Source organism: Scophthalmus maximus, chromosome 12 (assembly GCF_022379125.1).
Source record: "Scophthalmus maximus strain ysfricsl-2021 chromosome 12, ASM2237912v1, whole genome shotgun sequence".
Taxonomy (NCBI): domain Eukaryota; kingdom Metazoa; phylum Chordata; class Actinopteri; order Pleuronectiformes; family Scophthalmidae; genus Scophthalmus; species Scophthalmus maximus.
The window spans coordinates 13,482,501-13,500,095 of NC_061526.1; the positions used below are offsets into that span (position 1 = coordinate 13,482,501).

The 17,595-nt window shown below is 42.2% G+C and overlaps 1 protein-coding gene across 7 annotated transcripts in view; it reads left to right on the forward strand.

Annotated features, from left to right (window-relative positions):
* Positions 1-15,854, forward strand: part of caprin2 (caprin family member 2) — a 17,308-nt gene extending 1,454 nt beyond the window's left edge. Inside the window, exons 1-22 of one of the 7 annotated variants that reach the window (XM_035646104.2) lie at positions 1,347-1,459; positions 1,880-1,926; positions 2,126-2,381; positions 2,487-2,549; positions 2,659-2,745; positions 3,324-3,562; positions 5,524-5,606; positions 6,151-6,276; positions 6,357-6,394; positions 6,501-6,674; positions 7,083-7,124; positions 7,208-7,336; positions 7,433-7,517; positions 7,675-7,727; positions 7,821-7,928; positions 8,014-8,115; positions 8,210-8,344; positions 9,357-9,501; positions 9,585-9,758; positions 9,967-10,031; positions 12,104-12,152; positions 14,653-15,854. In XM_035646104.2, coding sequence (XP_035501997.1) covers positions 1,892-1,926; positions 2,126-2,381; positions 2,487-2,549; positions 2,659-2,745; positions 3,324-3,562; positions 5,524-5,606; positions 6,151-6,276; positions 6,357-6,394; positions 6,501-6,674; positions 7,083-7,124; positions 7,208-7,336; positions 7,433-7,517; positions 7,675-7,727; positions 7,821-7,928; positions 8,014-8,115; positions 8,210-8,344; positions 9,357-9,501; positions 9,585-9,758; positions 9,967-10,031; positions 12,104-12,152; positions 14,653-15,227 — 2,763 coding nt within the window. In that variant the 5' untranslated portion in view covers positions 1,347-1,459; positions 1,880-1,891 and the 3' untranslated portion in view covers positions 15,228-15,854. Of the gene's footprint in view, positions 1-1,316; positions 1,460-1,879; positions 1,927-2,125; positions 2,382-2,486; positions 2,550-2,658; positions 2,746-3,323; positions 3,563-5,523; positions 5,607-6,150; positions 6,277-6,356; positions 6,395-6,500; positions 6,675-7,082; positions 7,125-7,207; positions 7,337-7,432; positions 7,518-7,674; positions 7,728-7,820; positions 7,929-8,013; positions 8,116-8,209; positions 8,345-9,356; positions 9,502-9,584; positions 9,759-9,966; positions 10,032-12,103; positions 12,153-14,652 lie in introns of those variants that run through there. The other 6 variants (XM_035646139.2, XM_035646097.2, XM_035646121.2 and 3 more) reach the window with 6 other exon arrangements.
* Positions 15,855-17,595: the final 1,741 nt, after the last annotated feature.

Consider the following 17,595-nt stretch of genomic DNA (forward strand, 5'->3'; position numbering starts at 1 on the left):
GCTTTGATTTTATATTGTTTCGCAATAAAGTATGATGAAAATAATCTCCTAACATAGCAGAGACCACTGTATGAAATGGGGCTATTCTACATAATATATACATATATATATATATATATATATATATATATATATATATATATATATATATATATATATATATATATATATATATATATATATATATATATATATATATCTATATAGATATATAGATATATATCTATATAGATAGATATATATACAAGTTTAAGTATAGTATCACTTTTACTGTAATAATCAGCATACTTTTTCCATCAGGCTCACGGGGGTGCAAAAAGCCCCAGTTTCACTGTGAGTCAGTTTTGATTAACAGCAAATTTGTCTGAGACGTTGCAACGCAACTATTGCATAATTACCTGATCATGTGTCCACGTTTGTTTTAGTAGTCAGAGAAAAGGTAGATTTGCCTTGAATAATTTGGAGCCATGACTGTGTACGCTGTTCTTACAGAATGTTTCAGTCGCCGTCCACCACCTGAGGGCATTGCAGGACAAGATATGGCAGGAAGAAAATCAGCCTTGGAGAGCTGAAAAAGGCAAAGCAGAGTAAAAACAGAACATTAATATTAATGCTTTTTGTGGGCATCCAAACCAATATCTGTGATGACAGATCAGTGACTGTCTATACACATGCAGATGCTATTTATGGAAATAGGTAACCATTGGAAACTATTGCTTGCAGCCCCAGGATTTATTCCTACTAATCTGTCCCATCCGTATTAATCTGGGGAAAAGTGATTTTCAGTAAGATGCTCCCTCAACGTGGCATACTTTACAGAAGGACCCAAAGGTCCAAGAACTGATCTCATTTCATTTAAAGTGACCTTGAACGGCCTGGAAGCTTCTGGCTGTAGATGTGTTGACTGTTGATGAATGTCTTCATTTGCAATACTTACTCTCCATGTGCAATTATTGTTACTGTTCTGTATATAGCATTTATATATTTTTTAAATTTTATACATATCTGTTGCTTTTTTATATGCTGTTATTCACTTTGCTGCTGTAACATTCAAATGTCCCTGTTGTGGGACGAATAAAGCATCATCTTATCTTATCTTTTGTTGAATTGTTGCGCAATGTTTTTGTATTTTGTCTTTGCCAGGGCACGCTTGAAAAAAGAGATATTTAATCTCAACGAGTTTGCCCTTAATCCTGGTTAAATTCAAAAATTATAAAATGTTCAAACACGTTCGTCACAATATGACATAAATTTGGCACTATACAAATATAAGTGAATTGAAAAGTGTCTGTGTGCGTGTGTGTGTGTTTGCGTGTGCGCGCGTGCGCGCGTGCGCGCGCCGTGACTGGTACCAGAACCGGATGTGGAGGCTTCCGTCCACCCCGGCGGAGCGTGTCGCTCGCGGTATATAAAGGTACCAGCTGACCGCGGCGCTGTCTCTGGGAGCGGAACGTCGCAGGTGAGGAGGTCGGGTTTGTCTCGAGGGAGGTGGAGGTGGGGGGGGGGTCGTCGTCGTCGTCCTTGTGAGGACTTGACACGAGGCGGGTCAGGCTACAGCAGCCGCGTTTGAAGTGTTGTCGCACGTAGCACCTTCACGTCTGCGAACTGTTGAGAAAAAGTTCGCATTGTGCGCCTCTTGCACCGGGACGCCCGCGGGCAAACTTTTGTTCCGGGGGCCTGTGGTCGACTGCATGATCTCATTTCAGCACCATCACGCTCGTGCACGTGCTTTCGTTGGGTCGTTGTACCTTTTTTTTTTTTATTTAACCTCCGTTTCTGCTGGTGGGCCGATTCGGGGCAATGATGCGTGCACTCAGGTGTGTCCTGCGTGGGCGTTATTTATTTATGTTTTTGTTTTGCTCTGCCCATTTTCTTTTAGGGGTTGTTTCTGATGTGGTCGCGATTCAGTCGAGATAGTGCACGACGGTTAGTGGCCAGTAGAAATGCAATGTAACTGGGTTGGCAGCTGCTCAAACTGGGCTGAGTCCAATCTCCGTTCAAAGGCTCCGCTTGGCCACAGCAGCAGCTCCCCTCTGCTGCAAGGGCATGGCTCTCTACTTGGATTTGTTTTTCTTCACAAAATGTGTCTCTCTCTCTCTCTCTCTCTCTCTCTCTCTCCTTCTAGTGTGGAGCTCAACATGGTGCAGCTGGCCCCTTCCGCTGTCCTGGATGTTCACTCGCCACCTGAGTGTTCAGCGAAGGGCAGTGAAGGGAAGGAGGACCCCGTGACTGCCGGTAGCCCGAAGGGGGGCTCGCCCACCTGGCTGAACACCCTGCAGCTCAACCTAGAGGCGTCCACCGTCTACCACGGCTATGAAACCTACGTAGAAGATGGCCTCATCTGCCTCAAACACAAAGTCCGCAACTTGGAGAAAAAGAAGGTGAGGAGGAGGAGGAGGAGGAGGAGGAGGGGACGACGGGGTTTCAGGAGCTGGGAAGGAGGACGCATGTGCCTAGATGTCATAGTGTGTGTTGTGCATCCACAGCTGAAGCTGCAAGAGTACAAGAAGAGACTGACCCTGGGTGAGGCACTGAACAAAGATCAGATGGTGAGACCTGGCACCTTCATGGCGAAAGAGATATGATGTCATGAATCTAAATATCGTGTGTGGGGGTCTGGACTAAAGGATCCCCCCCCCTTATTTCATTGTTTTCCAGGTGGCTGTTGAAAAGTATGAGGAGGTGTTTTATAACCTGGACTTTGCTCAGGAGCTACAAAAAACCCTGGGTGTCTTGACTCAGACTGTAAGAGACTTTGCTGATTGGACAGTTTGGTGTTCTGTGTCCTGGCTGCCGTAACAATACGTGTGCTGTGACGGCACGCCAAGTATTGTTGGCTGCTTCTGCTCAGTTTCAAATTATTTTTTTCATCTCCACGGCATCCTGAATATGATTTTTTAAAAAATGTTTGCCAGATGTCATCACATATTGCTCCGCTAGCTTTAGCTCACACTCGACAATATAACAAATTGTACCTGGTTATTACTCGAACAGCAAACATTTAATGACAAATTCAAACCTAACCTGATCTAATGGGGGGAGGGGGGGTTTGGCCTTGTTTTGGCAAGATGCCTGGTGTCCCACTAAGTAACTCTCTAGGTATAGACGCATTCTGCTAAAGTGAATTTACATAAGCTCACTCATTGGTTGGATTTCCTGGTTAAATCATTCTATATGACTGTATATCACACCATCCCCTACATCCACTGTTTTTACTTCATTTCACTACTACTCAGTCTTTTAAAACGAGCTTGTGACCGATGACATTCAGGGTAGAAGCCTCTGGTTTTCAACCTGCTCCTTGAATCCCCCTGCTCCTGCAGCTGCTGAGGGCCCAGAAGAAGGCTGTGAAAAAGGAGCAGGTGGCCAAGGTTGAGGTGGAGAGGAGGCGTCTGAGCACAGTGCTCCAGGTACAGCATCTTCTCCACAGCCTGCAGAACGAGCATGTCAGGAGAGATGTGCTGGCTGGACACGATCAGGCTCCTCACATCCCAGCTCCGCTGCTGCACAGTCTGAGTCAGCTCGCCACCTTGCTGGGAGGCCAGAGGGATAACCGACTGAAGTGAGTGTCCCTAACATCCAGACGAATAACCTAATTCCAGATTTTGAAACCATAGTGGTTATCAGGGTTATTTGTAATTAAGCGCTTTCAATGGCTGTTATCTCTGGACCCTATCGTCTTGGCTCCACCATTGCCATTTTCCCTCTACTTCTGTCGACCCAGAGATTCGGCAACTGATATTGCGAGGTGTATGATATCCTGCTTGTCAACACTTTTTATTTGCATCATATCAATCAATAATGATGATGATAATGACTTGATTTAAAGGTACCAAGACTGCTTTACATAGTTAAGAAAACAAAGTTTGACAGCTATTTACATAGTTGCTATTCTGTTCTTTCTCACAATTCCAGATCAGCTGGTTATGTAACTAGCATTATAGTTGGTGATTTAATGGTATATAGAATTTCATTACACAAATCTGCATCGCTGAGGGCCAGAGCAGTTTTCCATGAAATGAGCTTTTTATGTTCCAAAAGAAGGGGGTTAACGTTTACGGGCATACAGTGTGTCAAAGTATCACAAGGCCTGTGTAGGCAGCTGGACAGATTAATGGGAACAAATCTGTTTCATCAAATGCAATACGTGGAAGAGACTTGTGACTCACTACACAGAAACGACATACTTACTATGTAAAAAGTGATTGTAGATGTTAGACATGAACTTAAAACTGCTGTCCAGGGGTCTCATTTATAAAACTGTGCGTAGGATCCTTACTAAAAGTGTACGTGCGGCCAAAAGCCGAAAATGGCGAACGGTGAAAAATATTCAGACTTCTAAAACCGTGCGTACGCACACCTGTGCGCAATTCTCCCTTTATAAATCACAGATCACCTAGAAGTGTGTGTACGTGAATCAGCCTCATATCCCACCTTGTACACGCCCATTTTAACCATAAATAGTCAATGCAAATCACCTCATGAATGCTGATCCGTATATTAATGACCCTGGCATCCAATTGTTCTTTCGTTCTGACAGGTGGGAGAAAGAAAGAAAAACACTGACATAGACTCGCCTGTAGGCAGGGGGACGCCCGGAAAACAGCGTTATTTGGTGCCACAGCAGCGGATCACTAATAAAAAAGAAGCAGTGCGAGAGGCGACATGTTGCTGCGGCTGTCAACTGTCAATGGGTCACAGCGGACAGTGGAAGGAATTAGAAAAAGTGGTCCGATCTGAAGTTTCACTACATCTTTCTACTCCTTCACCAACATGTATTTAATTTGTGTTGCTTGAGTTTCATTTTAAATGTGCGACATAAAGAATCTCATTCATTCAAGGTGGAGGCAAAGAGGAACGTGTCCACAGCACCCCCTAGCACTCTCTCCCTGTGCGTGTGTGTGTGCGCGCGTGTGTGCGCGCGTGTGTGTGTGTGCGCGCGTGTGCGCGCGCGCGCGCGTGTGTGTGTGCGCGCGTGTGTGTGTGCGCGTGTGCACAGTGAGGTCCGAAGAAACAGAGTTGCAGTAGTAAATTTGCAGACTGTCTAAATGCTGCAGTGTCTCAGGGCGAAGGGGAAGTGTCTCTGTGTTGTGCCTCTGTTGAAGAAGTAAAAGGTGTTGGTCACCGGAGCGAGGAAAAAAGAATTGCAAGCGCTGTGTGAGGCGTCAATCGCTCTTCTCCATAGTCTATGCTCTTCTCACATTTACTTTCTACAATCTGACTTCAGTTCACGACCTCACCGTCTGTGCCGCTTATTCCCCTTGTCTCCAGAATGTGCGTACGCCGTACACAAAGTTCAAAGTTTGCTTACGGTGCGCACATTCTCCCGTCAAGTTTGTTTTTTTATAGATCGCAACCTTTGCGTGGGAAGTGGCGTACGCACGTTTCCAGCCCCGTTTTGTGCGTACACCACGTTTATAAATGAGACCCTAGCTCTGCTGTTGAGTCTTCACACTAGTAAACCTCTAGTTGCACTGTCGAGCACTGAGCTGACATCTGAATCTCTTCTTTACTGTGTTGTAGTTTAGTGGAACAGATGGAGAGGGCAGCTGTGATGTACATGGACCTGCTGGAGGGGAAAGACAAGCCCGTGGCTGGGTCCACATGTGAGTTCACATTGTTTATGGTAGTTATACAAATAACCGTAGCTCTAAGCTTCTCAGCTGTTGTTCAGTACTTGCCTTTTTTAACAACTAACACCTTTTTGATTGTTGTCCACTAAAACTTGCTTGGTTACAGAGTATGACCCTCCAACCTTCACAATCAAAAATTGTCATTGACAATGGTAGAAAATGCATTTGCATCACTGTTAGAATTTAGATGTTGGTAGGCAGATCTTTTCAAATTATGGACAGTCTGATTAAGACAACCCTTTGGGTCTAGCTCCTTATGTGAATACTAGATAATACTATAATATTTTCTAGAAAGAGGATTTTTTTTGTAGACATGTATTTCTCAAACAGTTAAAATGTACATAGTAGGTATTGTGAAAATTATACACATAAACCTTTATGGAAAGATTTCACAGTGACATCTTTGCAAAACTGAAATCAAGACTATCTAGTAGTCAGAGTGAAGCTTATTCAGTTATTTGTGTGTATGAATAAATTAGCTTTTTGTAATGACTTTCTTTGTAATTATCCTTTCCAGTTAAGTTGTTGAAAGAGGAGCTCACCAGGCTGTCAGACTGCAAATACTTCAGTCGTCCTCCACCTCCAGCCAACAAGATTCCAGAGGGCTCACTGAGATCCACCAGCAACAGCAGTAGTAGTAGTGGTAATAGTGCCTCTTTCTATGCTGAAATTGATGAATTGCAGCGTCTGCTCTCTAGTTTCAATATTTCTTTCTCCTGTCAGACATATCGAAGTCAAAACCAAATGAAGTTTCTAAGGAGGTAAGACCAATATCCAGTCGGTCTATTCTTCAGAGTTCTGTTTGGGTGACTGTACAGTATGCTTCTGTTGGAGATATTACTACAACAGGCTGTTCTTCCTACTCAGAAATGGAGGGAGGACTTCCAGGTCACGAGGGAGCGGGAGCTTCCTGACTGCTGGGATATGGAGTGCCCAGATAGATCCAGCTCACCTCACACTGTTGTCCACAAACCATGGAGAGGAGCTGCCACTTTCATCCCCAAAGGTCCCACCAAGAAACAGTCTGCTGACTTCAAACAGGTGAGGTTTCCTCAAATGCATTTTTTATATATATATATATATATATATATATATATATATATATATATAGCTAGTTTCTCCCTATTCTCAAACGAATAGGGAGAAGCTATTCATCTGAGATCATTTTGATTCAGTGCTTGATCAGTTTGTCCAACTGAGCACTAACAGCTGTGTCCTGCCCAGAATCTCATATCCTCATTCCAATTCTGATTCCCAGCTTATACTAAAATATCTATGTACTTATACTTGATGCCGCCCACATACATCTGAATCAGAATATTCCGTTTTTTTAAAGGCCTTTTTATACTGATCTAGTGAGCTGGTGTGTTTGTTACGACAGTTCAACAGGATGTTATTGTTCAGCAATGTTGACCATACAATAATTAATACATAATATTATATCCACAGAGAAAAGGGAGGAAAGCCAAAGTAGAGCAGAATGCCAAGTTGGTGAGTAAATGGTCAGTTTTAAATTGTGCAGACATCTCCACCGTGAACAATTGGCAAATGTATTCTTGTTTGATTCCTTACAGGAAGTACACATTGGCACGCCTGTGGAGGTTTTTAACTCTGCGTCTGCCTTACCCAAAGACCCCATCCTGAGGAGGCAGGAGCTGGAGGATCTCATGACGAAGATCCACGGCTCGTTCAGTTTCATGCAGGTGGAATTTGGCTGAGAAAAAACTTTGGAAAAGTGTTATGTTCTGCTGTGTCAATGAATACTGCTGAATATATTAAAATGACCTTGTCCTCCCCAGGACTCGCTCCTCGATGGTGAGGGCTCGCCCACTCATGGCCTCCCTGGACTGAAGAGACAACAGACTGAATCTCCCTCTTCTCTGGGTAACTCGGAAGTAAACAGCCTGTTTCAACTGAAGATCCGCTTAGTAGTTTTTTTTCAGTAGATTTAACTCTTATGACATTGTCTTCATCATTGAATTCATTTTACTCATGACCTGAACGTGTCAAACGTCAGTTTTTGTTTTTTCCCTAAACTAAGCAATCCAGGCAGACTTGAGAAGCCCCGTTGATGTCCTGCCCAAAACGATGCATGTAAGCCTTGTTTCTATCTGTGGTAATACAGTGGTGACTCAAATCAAACAATCCTTTGGACTTGTCATCACTTCATCCTCTTCCCCCACTCAGTCCACCCCACTGCCCACCAGGCTCATAGAGCGCAGAGCCAGTCTGACCAGTGAGGATCGTTGCCTGGAGACCTGTGACCTGGAGCTTTCCACAAGGGACCTACCTCATGTAAGAATCAGTACATCGGTATGAGGTGCAACATTTTTAAATACCACAGCTCCAAGTGGCCATTTGACTTGTATCTTCTCTGCAGGAGCCACTTCAGTTAGCTGAGAAAAAAAAGGGCTTTTCCTCACCACCGCTGTACCTCAGGGAGACGACCATCTCTGTCCACCGGGAGAGGAGCCGTCCATGTGTAATGTTTCCGTCTGCACCATGTCAACAGAAAAGACATGCTTTCATGTAACATGGTACATTTTCTTTTTAACGATGGCTCTAACCTTCCACAGACACCCGAGTCGGGGAAGCAGTCCCCTTGTAATGGGGTGGGGTCTTGCACCCCTACCCCGCCTCAGGGACAGACGTTCTCTACACCCCCTGCCAGGAGAAAGCTCACTGCTGCACAGTTTCAGGACATCCATTCAGTAAGTCTTCACAAGACTATGCAATCATTCTCTCTTGGGCGTTATTCCATTAAGGCTCAAAAGTGTCCGCATGAAGATGTGTCCCTGGGCATGACACTTAACCAAACCTTTTATGAATCAGGCCCGAACACTTTCAGCGAGATTATCTTGAAATCTGAAAATATTGAATGACATTTAAAAAATATATATATATATAAATTGGAAGCTGATGGCAAACTTCTGATGTGGCCCTCTCAGACCCCAAGTTTCAACCTGGAGAGATGATCCTACATTTGTAACATGGATAGAAAAAGGAATAACGGCTGTATGTACACTTAGAGGTGGAAAAACCTTCAAACCCTCAAAAGACAATTTAATTAAGAGAATGGTGACCTGTACAGATATCTACAATTTAGACATTTCTATGATACAGAAATGAAAAAAGGAATGGAAAAGGAATTTCAGCAGATTGTAATGCGATAATTGAAGTGTTGATAGATGCATACAGGCATACCCCTAAAAAAAATGGTTTCAAACTGTATAGGAGTTTACAAATGTGAGAAATGGTATAATGGTGTACAGTAGCAATGCTGGAGATGATGCAGGCAGATGAATGCCAGTCACTCTCATATTTTTTGGTCATGTACTAAACTTCAACCATTTTGGGAGAGGGTTCATCACATTTTATGAGGACATAGGTTATAAGATTACCAAGAACTAGGGGTCATCCGATATGGCTTTTTCCGGGCCAATCCCGATTATTACTGTGACCAATAACCGCTATTTAAAACCGCTATTTGTCTGGGTTGGGGTCCTGGGACATGTTGACAGCCAAAGGCAAAATGCTTTGCGTGTGATGGTCGTCCAATTCAGTGCTTGGCTACTCCAGTAGATCACATGAAACTATGAGCCGCAGCACTTGCTCATGATCGAATGACACACTCTGGCCACAACCTGGACCTTGAGATCTAGTTCTGAATGTGGAGCCGTGCAGTTTCTTAAAGCCCCTTTGTCCATTTTCTTTTCACTATAGGTCTTCAAGGTGAATACGGCCTTGCCCCAGAATGGAGAACTGAACTACAAACCAGAATCTGCAGTTTTCTCTGAGCCCATGTACAGTACTGCCAGTACCCAAACACCACCTGAGTTTGCTCCCCCAGAAGACGAACCCCACTCCGGTATGTCGAGCCCATTTTAGTGTTCCTCAACTCTCCTGGGTGGAATGGTCAGCAGTCAATTTTGTGCTGCATCTTCTCTTTAGTGTACCAGTCAGATTATACGGTGGGAGATGGTGGGCAGATCTTCCTGTCCCCTGGCCACTCAGGTGGAAGCATGGGTCGACCTGGTCAGTACTACACTCGAGGATCTCCGAGAGGTATGGCACGTGGCAGCAAGGGATTGGCAAAAGGCTTTCGTGCTTCTGGTTGGCATCGAGGTATCTATCCTCAGCTTTCCTTGTTCCTTTTGGGGTTTCACCACTTCGTATTTCCCTCCTCCTTTTTTCTAGACGTTACTTCAGGATTTGGTGTCACAGGTGTGGTACTGTAGTGTCACATCCTGGCTGATACTTTGTGCAACACCTTGGGCTGAAATGAGTCTTATTGAGGTAGTTCTGGAGCTTAACACTGATTTCTGTTCCTCAGCAGCAGGATCCTATGTTCCCCAGACTCATCTCAGGGACTCTGGACCTCACCTCTATGCTGCCAGAGTAAGTATGTACTCTATGTAGTGGCCTCATTGGCTCTGGGACTAGTATATGAAGTCTTATCTCTTCAAAACTATTTTATTGATCATAAATCAGGGGAGCATCAGTTGGAACTCCATCGAATTGGCAGTCCGTTTAAGTGTCGTTTCAGATAACTAATGGTGGACCAGGCCGAGGGAATAGGACAATTTCTCCAGTGCCCCCCCCCCCCCCCCAGTTAAAGCTACCCACACCCATTTGGTGTGGGTAGTGTGCAATGTGTAACATATACTATTGTTGCACTCTGCAGTATGAGCTGCAGTGCAATATTAACTTTAGTGGCTGTTTACTGTTGAATGTACATGTGGAATTGACGTTGTGCTCTCTCGATTGCCCAAGACATAGAGTGCAACAGTGATAGCCCACATTTTTTTGCGGTTCCGGTTCTGGAAGTGAATTTCTCATTCATTAATCTACTCCAATTTCATAAAATCCTTTAATAAAGAGTTTTAAGCCTGGAAACAAGCCAATGAGCTACAAGATGAAATTATAATAATTTGGAGAAAAAAATTGGCAAAAGGTACAAGACTGTACATAATTATTTTAGCAGCAAAGGAACTACTTGTTCCAAAAGCCATTGCGAATGACTTTTCAATGACACAGGGACACATTATGGTGGCGCACCTATTTCATAACTTGCATTTTGACACACCCTATAGCATGTATATTGCCCTCGCACTGAATAGTCCTTATTCAAAACCTAGACTGTGAATAAATGTAATAAACACAGGACATAATTTCTCTTTGGTATTCAATCAAGATTCACAATATTTACTCTAAAAACTCTAAACTGCAACACAAATCAGAATGACCCTGACGTTAATATGCAAAATCCTTATTTGCAGTTGTCTTCACTCTATGTACACAACACAATTGGCAAATGCTAATGAAAGGAAACACTTACACATTGAACAGTTTGTCCAGTTCTTTTTAAGTCGCCTTTTCTCATCAGATATTTTTGGCGTGTGTTTATCCTGAGATTTTTTAATAATTTTTCACTCATTCCTCATTCCCAGGATGTGTTTTGAAGGATAATTGTACTGTCACAATTTTTGTTTTGTTTGTATACTTTGGCCAACATCCCTATTGGTAAGAATGTCTTTATACTGAGATTTGGCATGTGTGACAAGCCATTGGTCCTAGTCATCACCAGCAGCACGTAAGCCCAATATATCACTAACAATCAATCGGACACATCAGATCTTAATGAACGAATTACTCAAGTTGAAAATCTTAACTGATGTATAATTTGTTGAGGAAAAAATGATGTACTGTCAGTGGAAACAAATCAACCCATTTAGGGCTGGATTTTAGGGCAGGCATCGCCTCATGCTACCAGTAGTGACGAGGACAGAGAAGAATTAGTCAGGAAGGATGACAGAGCAAGTGTCGGTGGCCACCACATGATAACCATTCCCTTTTGGGGGTTGTCTTGCTTTTGCCTCCATTGCACCTTACATTTGCACCAAAGCAGCTGAAACTGATTCACAATCACGTGCGCTTCCTCAATGGACAGATTGATATCCCTGAAGTGACTTGGTGTTATACTGTTCCTGTAATTTTTTTTGAGCGGTGTATTTGGAAAACTAAGGCAAACGGTAGAATTATTCCCCCTTGTTAAACATCCACCACACCACGTGCAGGTTTATTGTTCAATGAGCGATTGTAAAACGTGATTTGGTATCTGATCAGTTTCAGTTTTACAAGCAAATAAACCAGTTTAGATAATTCATCTCAACTTTACAACCTGTCCAACTGACTGCTTGTGTGTGTTGTCCAACTGGACCTACCAAAAGTTATTGATGGCAAAAATTTTGATGTTGTTGTAATCAAACAATCAATGGTAAATCATGAAACAAAATTGACCCCAGCTTTAGCTTCAAGGCAGATAGGCTATGTTACACATCAAATATTTGTGTATTATGTTGATGAGCATACTGGTGACAACGGGTTATGCCGCAAAGAAGTGCATGTTTGCAAGCTGCTCTGTCTGTGTATACTGTATCTAACCCCTATCCTCTATGGTATTTTCCCAGGACTCTGGATACCAACACAGACGTGCAGGGGGGAGGAATAACTCCAGTGGTAAGAACACAAGCTTTAATACCAAGGTTCCTAACTAAATCACTCTGAAGATTGTTTGTTGCAAAAGACCTGATTAAGTTCTTATCGGCACTTCTGTCTGGTAGTTTGATAGTTCACGTGCGGGGGGGACAAATCAGAACATTTTTCAGTACTTGGTAGCAATACAATTGTTGTTGTACAAATACAGTTGTTGGATAAATTGTTATTTCAAAATTAAGGATCAGATTAAATTAGTATGAAGGACATTTGTACCATTGTCTCTGGCTTTTTCAAACCTTTAATTCATTTCCTCAGCTCCATATCTGTTGATCAGTCGGTAGACTTTGGTTCTGTTTGTTTTCACACAAAAAACTTAATATATATATATATAAATAATCAGCTACGCCTAATATTGTGTTTAACATTGTTTACCCCCCAAAAAGTTTTTAAAACACCCTCTGAAATGGGTCTGGAAACCATCCTCACTCTTTCCCTCATTGAGGAATTCTGAGACTATGAATATTCATGATGTGCAAATGACACAGCAATTGTTTTTCTGTATTTGTGACATACCAAATCTAGCTTGTCAGGATTCGTTTGAATTTCAGAGAAGTGCACAGAAATCTCCTACTCCAGGAGAGCAATGTGGAAACACCTCTATAGTGACTAAATTTGCTCTGATACAACTCCCTATAGTCGATGTCAGACCTTTTAGAGGACAAAAACTAGGGATGCACGATATATAATGGTCTGATAGATTATGAAATTATGGCCGATAAATAGTCCGATTTGCATAATTGACCATGTGCATGTAATTGTAAACCTCGTGGGAGAGACAAACGGGGAACTACAAATGAACTTTCTTCACTCGATTCTAGTTTTTTTTTTTTTTTAATGTCACAATTTAAAAAAAAAAAAAAAAACATTTTTCATTTACATCCTGCCCTGACTGTAAACCCGGGCGAGTTCAGCCTGCGGCAGCTTCGCAAATGCATGGTTCATTTGCAGTCTGGACGCGGATGGGGGGGGGAACGTCATCTCCTGCTCTGACTGCAGCTGGGAGTTAATGCTGCGACGGGGGAGGGACCCACGACAGCACCCGCTGCTCGTTAAGAGTAAAAACAATACATGCTTTCACGTCAGTCTCCAATAACACCAGAAAAAGTTGATAAATTTGTCGCTAGTCGCTTTTTTGAAAGAGTCGCTAGAGGGGTCTGAATACTCAATAAATATAGCGACAAAGTCGCTAAGTTGGCAACACTGTTCCTTGGTCCCTAAACAACACACATGACAATTGTGAGACTGAGAAGATGAACGGTTCTCGAGATCACACACACACACACACACACACACACACACACACACACACACACACACACACACACACACACACACACACACACACACACACACACACACACACACACACAGCTGAGATATGAGAGGTATTTGGTTTGTTGATATGTGAAATGTGAACCCCAACTACGTGCCTTTTGCCAATGTTATGAGGCAGACTAAGCAGCCATATGCTTGTCTTTATTTTTGTCTTGAGTGATGCACTTAATTTTTTGGTTTAATTACTGTAATGCAGTGTTTAATACATCAACATGTCTGATTTGAGATTATCAGTGTATTTAATTTTTTTAAATTTATATACAGAATATTTGATAAGCTTTGTTATTTGAAAACTAAAGTACAGAAAAACCTTCCTCACTCAAAATTAATGAAAATTTGAAGTCAGAACCTTTGGGTCAGAGCTGTTCTTTGGTTTTGTTGTTAACAATAGGGATGTCAAATGTTTGGGATAGGGATGTTAAATAATTCATCTTAGCTCACTACATCTGAGCCTTTTTACCCTCAGGTGTTCATAAACTAAAGTTATGAACTCGTTTTTAAAATACAAAAAGTTAAATTGTTATTGGTATAGGCTGAAGAAATCCATATTGTGCATCCCTGAAAAAAACTTTTTTGAGTGGAGGGGAACTTTAAAGCAACCCAAATGCACTGCTTTCAAAAAACAAAACAGGTTCTTTCACCCTGCTCATTGCAGAGATGTGTCTGGGTTGGGAGTGAGAGTAAAAACAGGAAGTAAGATCCTTAAAAGCATCCATGTGCCCTAAGACGCCGTACTTGATGCCACTCAAAGGTATCCAGTCATTCTCTAGCTTGCAACTATTTATTTTTTAAACTCATCCTTACCCCAGCATGCAAACCACATCCAACAATAAGACGGCAGACATTTATCTAAAACTTGTGGACTACACTTTGTATTTGATCAGATTGAGATCAGATATGATTTCTTATCACAAACTTTGCCACTCCAGAATTTGTTTGACCAGGATGTCAAAAGCATCTTGGTGTAGTTGTTTTTAATGCAATTAGCCAAATAAGATTGTGTTCTCTGCTGCCCAAACTAATCGTACCATAGGGCAAAAGAGCCTTAAAACACAGGTTTCAAAATGCCTGTATTCCACCATAATCATCATTGCAGCCTTCACCCTGTTTTTATTTTATTTTATAGTAGCCTGGAGTGATTCTTCACAGGTAAGTAGCCCTGACCGGGAGGGAACCTTCACCATTGTGGACTCGGGGCATGGTGATTCGCTGTCAGTATCCACTGTGGAGGTCCCACTCACTCCCCACAGCCACCACCCGCCTGCACTGCTGCCTATGCAGCTCTACCCACTGTCCCAGCCTCTGCGAGTTGCCTTCACTGCCTCTCGCACTGCCAACTTTGTCCCGGGTAATCTGGATCAGCCCATCGTGTTCGATCAGCTCTACAGCAACCTGGGAGAAATGTACGACACCCACATTGGCCGTTTCACCTGCCCGGTCAATGGAACCTATGTCTTCCTCTTCCACATTCTGAAGCTTGCCATCAACGTGCCACTCTATATCAATCTCATGCGCAATGAGGATGTGATGGTGTCTGCATATGCCAATGACGGAGCCCCAGATCACGAGACCGCCAGCAACCATGCCATCCTGCCTCTCTTCCAAGGGGACCAAGTTTGGCTCCGTTTACATCGTGGTGCCATCTATGGCAGCACCTGGAAGTACAGCACCTTCTCTGGCTTCCTGCTCTATCAGGACTGAACTTTTGTATGCCAAACGGTCCTTCTCCCAATGTGTGAACTGTTAGTTTGCATTGAATGGTGACTAAACTGACATGTTAGTAGTATGGTCAGTCTGCATGTAGTGTGCTTTTCAGCATTAAGCCCATTCAAAGTGGCCAAAGTATATCATCTGTATCCACAGCCATCATCTCGATTGGAAATGGGGATTGTGACTTTTACCAAATGTACCCGATTCCCCATGAATGTCATGATGATGGTGCTCAATATGACTGTGATACTAGTACAACTCGGCCTTGCTGTAAATAGTTATGCTGCACTTAGGCTGTTCAGCCCAAAGGTACTCTGATGCAATGTCAAGAATTTGTGCCTTTTTGTTTTCTGAATGGCTTTGGATGACTGACCAGATGTTAAACAGCAGATGAACTGAATCAATGCCTGATTTATTGGCTGGATTATAACTGAGCACTTTGCTTAGAGCTGGGCACCTTTGCATTGAGTCTCATCTTGCTGTATGTAAACCTGAAAAGGGAAAGATTGTGTTCTGGGTGGTGGGTATGGTATCGCACACTTGTACTTGAAGACAACTGTGGAGGACATGGAGTGGTCCCTTAATGTGCCTAATTTAAAATAAAAGATGAGCAGTAAAGTCTGGATTTGATTTATTAGAAATGCTTTTGTTACTGTCACATCAAGATGTATTTCGTTTAGCTTAAAACCTGTTCATCCTTTGTGACTGAGCTGTACAGCTAATAAGAAACGGTCCAAAATGCTGACTACTGCAGTTTCCAAACTTAAAGAAGGTAACGATGACAGATCAGTGCAACAAGATAATCTAGGGTCTAGCCTAGTTTTTGCACAAAAACTTAATTTGTATATTGCAAATTATGGGCATCATGCAGTGTAAGAGGTTTGAGTAGTCAATAAGACTAGAAGTGCTATATAAATAAGTCTATTTACCAAATACAGTCCATTTACTTTTATTAATTTAAAAAGAGACATTAGATCGTTCATTTGTAAAATAACATTCTGTAAGTATTTGACATGCGCCACAACACGCTTGATGTCATTTGCCGTTTTGGTTTCACCAGAGCCCCTTTTTTGTGTGAACGTGGAATAGTTATAATAACACCACCATAGCAGCACCATGCTACTTTAGCCAGATTTATATTTAGCTGTCAAGCATGACGATCCTGTCCTTTCAATGGTTATTTGAGTTAATTTTGCTTTTCTGATGGTTACTGCCCAATTGGCATGCATTAGCAGATTGCTACTGAATTATGAGCAAAACAAAAGGACTTTAAAAAAAAAAATTCAAATCCGATCTGGTCTAGAAGAAAGTGTAAATAAGTATTTTAGCCGTTGTGCTTCCTCAGTCTTTCAAATTCCTTCTATTTGGGGTGCACCTTGTAAGTGAGTTGCAGCTAAATTCATCATCGTGGGATTAATGTGAACCGGCTCCGTGATCATGGGCTGCTGTTGAATAGTTAATTTTGCTGAGGAAGGTTCTTAACTGAGTGAAATTACCTTGAAGTATTTCAGCAGGAGCCATGATAAGAGCTGTTCAAATTCTCTAAATGATCAGGAGTTTCAATGCTTCCTGTCTTATCTCCTGTACTGTAGAATAGGAAACACTGGACCACCCAAGGTGAAAGGAGAAAATGCCATCCCACAATTCATTGCGGCAGCAACATTGCCGTTGAACCTAGGCAGACCTACATAGATGAACAGATGATTTATTCTCCTGACATGATCCAAAACTTATGGAATCCTCATGATTGTCTGAACTTATATCAGTACAAAATACAAATATGGATGTAATTTCATCTCCCGATTGTGGAATGCTTTTTTAAAATCAAATAATTTTAATGGATGGAATTTCAGTACTTGTACTTCCTTTTAATGTTATTAGTTCAACATTTCAGTCCTGTGTATTATATTATTTTATTTTGTTGCTGATGCTAAAATAATCCCTCTGTATGAACTGAATACTTGGGATTGTTTTGGACAGGAAACTTTTCCTGAATTGTAGGCATTTGCTAGAGTTAGTTGCTGCATGTATATTCTGTTATAAAGTTAGTTTAAAAAAGCCTAGTGTGCATGCAGTCAGATACTGTAGATATCGCACTGTGGTTCTCTTCTTTACTAACTCCTAACAGATTCTCCATCACATCATCTCTTGAGAATTTTTCTTTTTTAAATTTTGGACCGCAGCCTCGCTCTGGTTCAGTCTGGGATTGGGGTGTGTCCACCAGCAGCAGCTAATTTATCCTGGGCCCAGTTGTTCAGAAGTAATCCGACTGGATTATGCATAATTGATTGGATCAAATCTTACAAATGGGTTGTTCAAGACTAACAAATGGATTATGGATTTGGATTAGATCAACTAA